This window comes from Benincasa hispida, chromosome 3 (assembly GCF_009727055.1).
Source record: "Benincasa hispida cultivar B227 chromosome 3, ASM972705v1, whole genome shotgun sequence".
Classification (NCBI taxonomy): Eukaryota; Viridiplantae; Streptophyta; class Magnoliopsida; order Cucurbitales; family Cucurbitaceae; genus Benincasa; species Benincasa hispida.
Genome location: NC_052351.1, coordinates 23,295,430 through 23,298,665, shown reverse-complemented (window position 1 = coordinate 23,298,665; position 3,236 = coordinate 23,295,430). Strand labels below are relative to the sequence as shown.

At 38.8% G+C, this 3,236-nt stretch overlaps 1 protein-coding gene across 1 annotated transcript; it reads right to left on the bottom strand.

The window, feature by feature from the left end:
- Nucleotides 1–882: 882 nt before the first annotated feature.
- Nucleotides 883–2,103, bottom strand: LOC120073491. Its single transcript, XM_039026334.1, has 3 exons — nucleotides 1,990–2,103; nucleotides 1,660–1,938; nucleotides 883–1,254 (listed from the first exon to the last, which is right to left on the bottom strand). The coding sequence occupies exons 1-3, from the start codon at nucleotides 2,101–2,103 to the stop codon at nucleotides 883–885; spliced, it is 765 nt and encodes a 254-aa protein (XP_038882262.1).
- Between the last annotated feature and the right edge of the window lie 1,133 nt (nucleotides 2,104–3,236).

The window sequence follows — 3,236 nt, the reverse complement described above, 5'->3', positions numbered from 1 at the left end:
TTTTGTTAAAAAAGAGAATATGGAAGAGAAAAACAATAGGATTATGTAGAAACCCTAGTGCAGGGAGAAAAACCACGATATAAAGTCTTTTTCTTGTTTGTTTTAAAACTGATACACTAAATACACAAGGACTCACTGTATAAATAGACAGTAGGGAACCCTAGGGGTCTTACACAATTTCATAAATGCCCCTAGGTTAAAAACCCTATTTTCAACACTCCCCCTCAAGTTGGTGCATAAATATCAACAAGCCCCAACTTGCTTACACAATAATTAAAATTTTGTCTCAATAAACCTTTTGTAAGTACATCAGCAACTTGTTGACTCGAAGGAGTATAAGGGATGCATATGTTTCCACTGTCCAACCTCTCCTTAATATAGTGTCTGTCTATCTCCACATGTTTAGTTTTGTCATGTTGAACTGGGTTGTTTGCAATACTAATGGCAGCTTTATTATCACAAAATAATTTCATTGGAAGCTCATTATCTTGCTGGAGATCTGATAATACTTTCTTCAACCAGATTTCTTCACAAATCCCTAGACTCATGGCCCAATACTCTGCCTCAGCACTACTTCTAGCAAAAACTCCTCGTTTTTTACTTCTCCAGGTGACTAGATTTCCCCAGACAAAAGTACAATATCCAGACCTAGATCTTCTATGAACAACAGACCCTGCCCAGTCAGAATCAGTGTAAGCTTCAACAAATCGTTTATCGGTTTTTCTGAACATTAGGCCTTTACTAGGAGTTCAGATACCGAAGAATACGACCAACTGCTATCATATGATTCTCACAAGGAGCTTGCATGAACTGGCTCACAACACTTACTGCATAAGAAATATCTGGTCTTGTGTAAGACAAGTATATCAACTTCCAAACTAATCACTGATACCTTTCTTTATTAACAGGAATTCCATCATTCTTATCACTGATTTTTGTATTGCATTCTACTGGCGTGTCAATAGGTATACACCCAATCATACCTGTTTCCTTTAGCAAATCCAGTGTATATTTTTGTTGAGAAACTGATATACCCTCTTTTGAGCGAGCCCTTTCTATTCCCAGAAAGTATCTTAGCTTCCCGAGGTCTTTAATTTCAAACTCTCTAGCCATCTCTGTTTTTAGTCTTGTGACTTCTACATCATCATCCCCAGATAAAATAATATCATCAACATAGACAATAAGAATATCTATTTTCCCTGATGTTGATCTTCTTACAAAAAGAGTGTGATCGGAATGTCCTTGAATATATCCCTATGCTTTCACAAACGTCGTGAACCTGTCAAACCAGGCCCTTGGAGACTGTTTCAATCCGTATAGTGATTTCCTCAATCTACACACTTTATTTTTAAATTGACTCTCGAACCCGAGAGGGGGACTCATATAGACTTCCTCCTCAAGTTCCCCGTTCAAAAACGCATTTTTAACATCAAGCTGGTGTAGAGGCCAATCTTTATTCATAGCTACTGACAAAAGCACTCAGATCGTGTTAAGTTTAGCCACGGGTGAAAACGTCTCAAAATAATCCACTCCATATGTTTGGGTGAAACCTCTTGCAACAAGTCTAGCCTTGTATCGGTCAATTGTCCCATCTGACTTGTACTTTATAGTAAACACTCATTTACATCCTACTGTTTTGTGCCCTTCAGGCAAAGTTACTGGTTCCCAGGTTTTATTCTTTTCCAGAGATCTTATTTCTTCCATAACAGCAGACCACCATTCTAGTTTTTTCATTTCAACACTTATGTTATCTGGAACCACCTCAGTGTCCAAGCTAGTAGTAAAAGCCTTGAACTCGGATGTCAGATTACTATATGTCATGTAACTATGCATAGGATATTTAGTACATGAACGGGTACCTTTCCTCAGGGCTATAGGAAGATCAAGTGACGCATCACATTCTTTCACCTCTTCAGGCTTCTCACCATGATTTACTATCTGTGTATCAGAAACTTAAGTAGTATCTTCCACATCATCATTAGCACGGACCATTTCATCCTCCATAGCTTCAATCATTTCATCCTCTATAGTTTCCTTTTCTATCACTCTCTTAGTATCACTGCTTCCTTCACCCTTGTCATGCCTGCCTTCATCATTCTCCATACATAAATCAACATCAATAGGAATCTACGTACCTGGATCTGATGGCAGGTCTGACTCCTACACTGGAGCCGGCAGTTCTGGTTCAACAGGTGACACTGCTTCCTTCCTGAGATTCTTTCTGTAGTATGTTTTCCAACGAACTTGATTGATAGGAAGAACCAGACTATCATGATCAGGACTAGGTTTAGACAAGGTCTGAATAGGAGCTGACTCAAAAGAAAGAGGACCAGTTAGTCTCTTCACTTATGTTCTCCCCCTGAAGATGACTAACAGGAAAGAACGACTGATCCTCGAGAAAGGTGACATCCATAGAGATATAGTACTTCAAGATGACGGGTGATAGCACTTATATCCACGTTGATAGAGTGGATATCCAACAAAGACACACTTCTAAGCACGAGGAGGAAATTTCGTGCGGTTTGGACCATGGGAGTGAACAAAAGTAACACAACCAAAAGCCCGAAGAGAAACATCAGAGATCAACCGAGTAGTAGAAAAAGACTCTTTAAGAAATTCTAAAGAGGTATGAAGATGAAGAATACGAGAGGGCATCCGATTAATGAGGTGAGCAGCAGTAAGAACTACATCTCCCTAGAGGTATGACGGAAGGGTGGCGGATAACATAAGAGATCGGGCAACTTCAACCAGATGCTGATTTTTACGCTCAGCTACTCCATTTTGTTGCGGAGTGTAAGCACATGAGCTCTGGTGAACAATAACTTTAGAGTCGAGAAATTCTATAAAAGAGGTATTAAAGAATTCTCGTCCGTTATCACTTCTTAACATCCCAATCTTTGTTTTAAATTGAGTTTCGACAGTTGTGTAAAATTGTTGGAAAACAGAGGACACTTTAGATTTATCAGTGAGCAAGAAAACCCATGTGAAACGGGTGTGATCATCTATTAACGTGACAAACCATCATTTTCCCATGGAAGTAGTAATCAGTGAGGGACCCCATACATCACTATGAATAAGAGAAAAAGGACTCGGGGGTTTATAAGGCTAAGAATGGAAAGAAACAAGTTGCTTGGCACAAATACAAACATCACAATTAAAATAAGAAGTACTAGCATTACGAAATAAATGAGGAAATAAATATTTCATATATTGAAAATTCGGATGTCCTAAGCGAA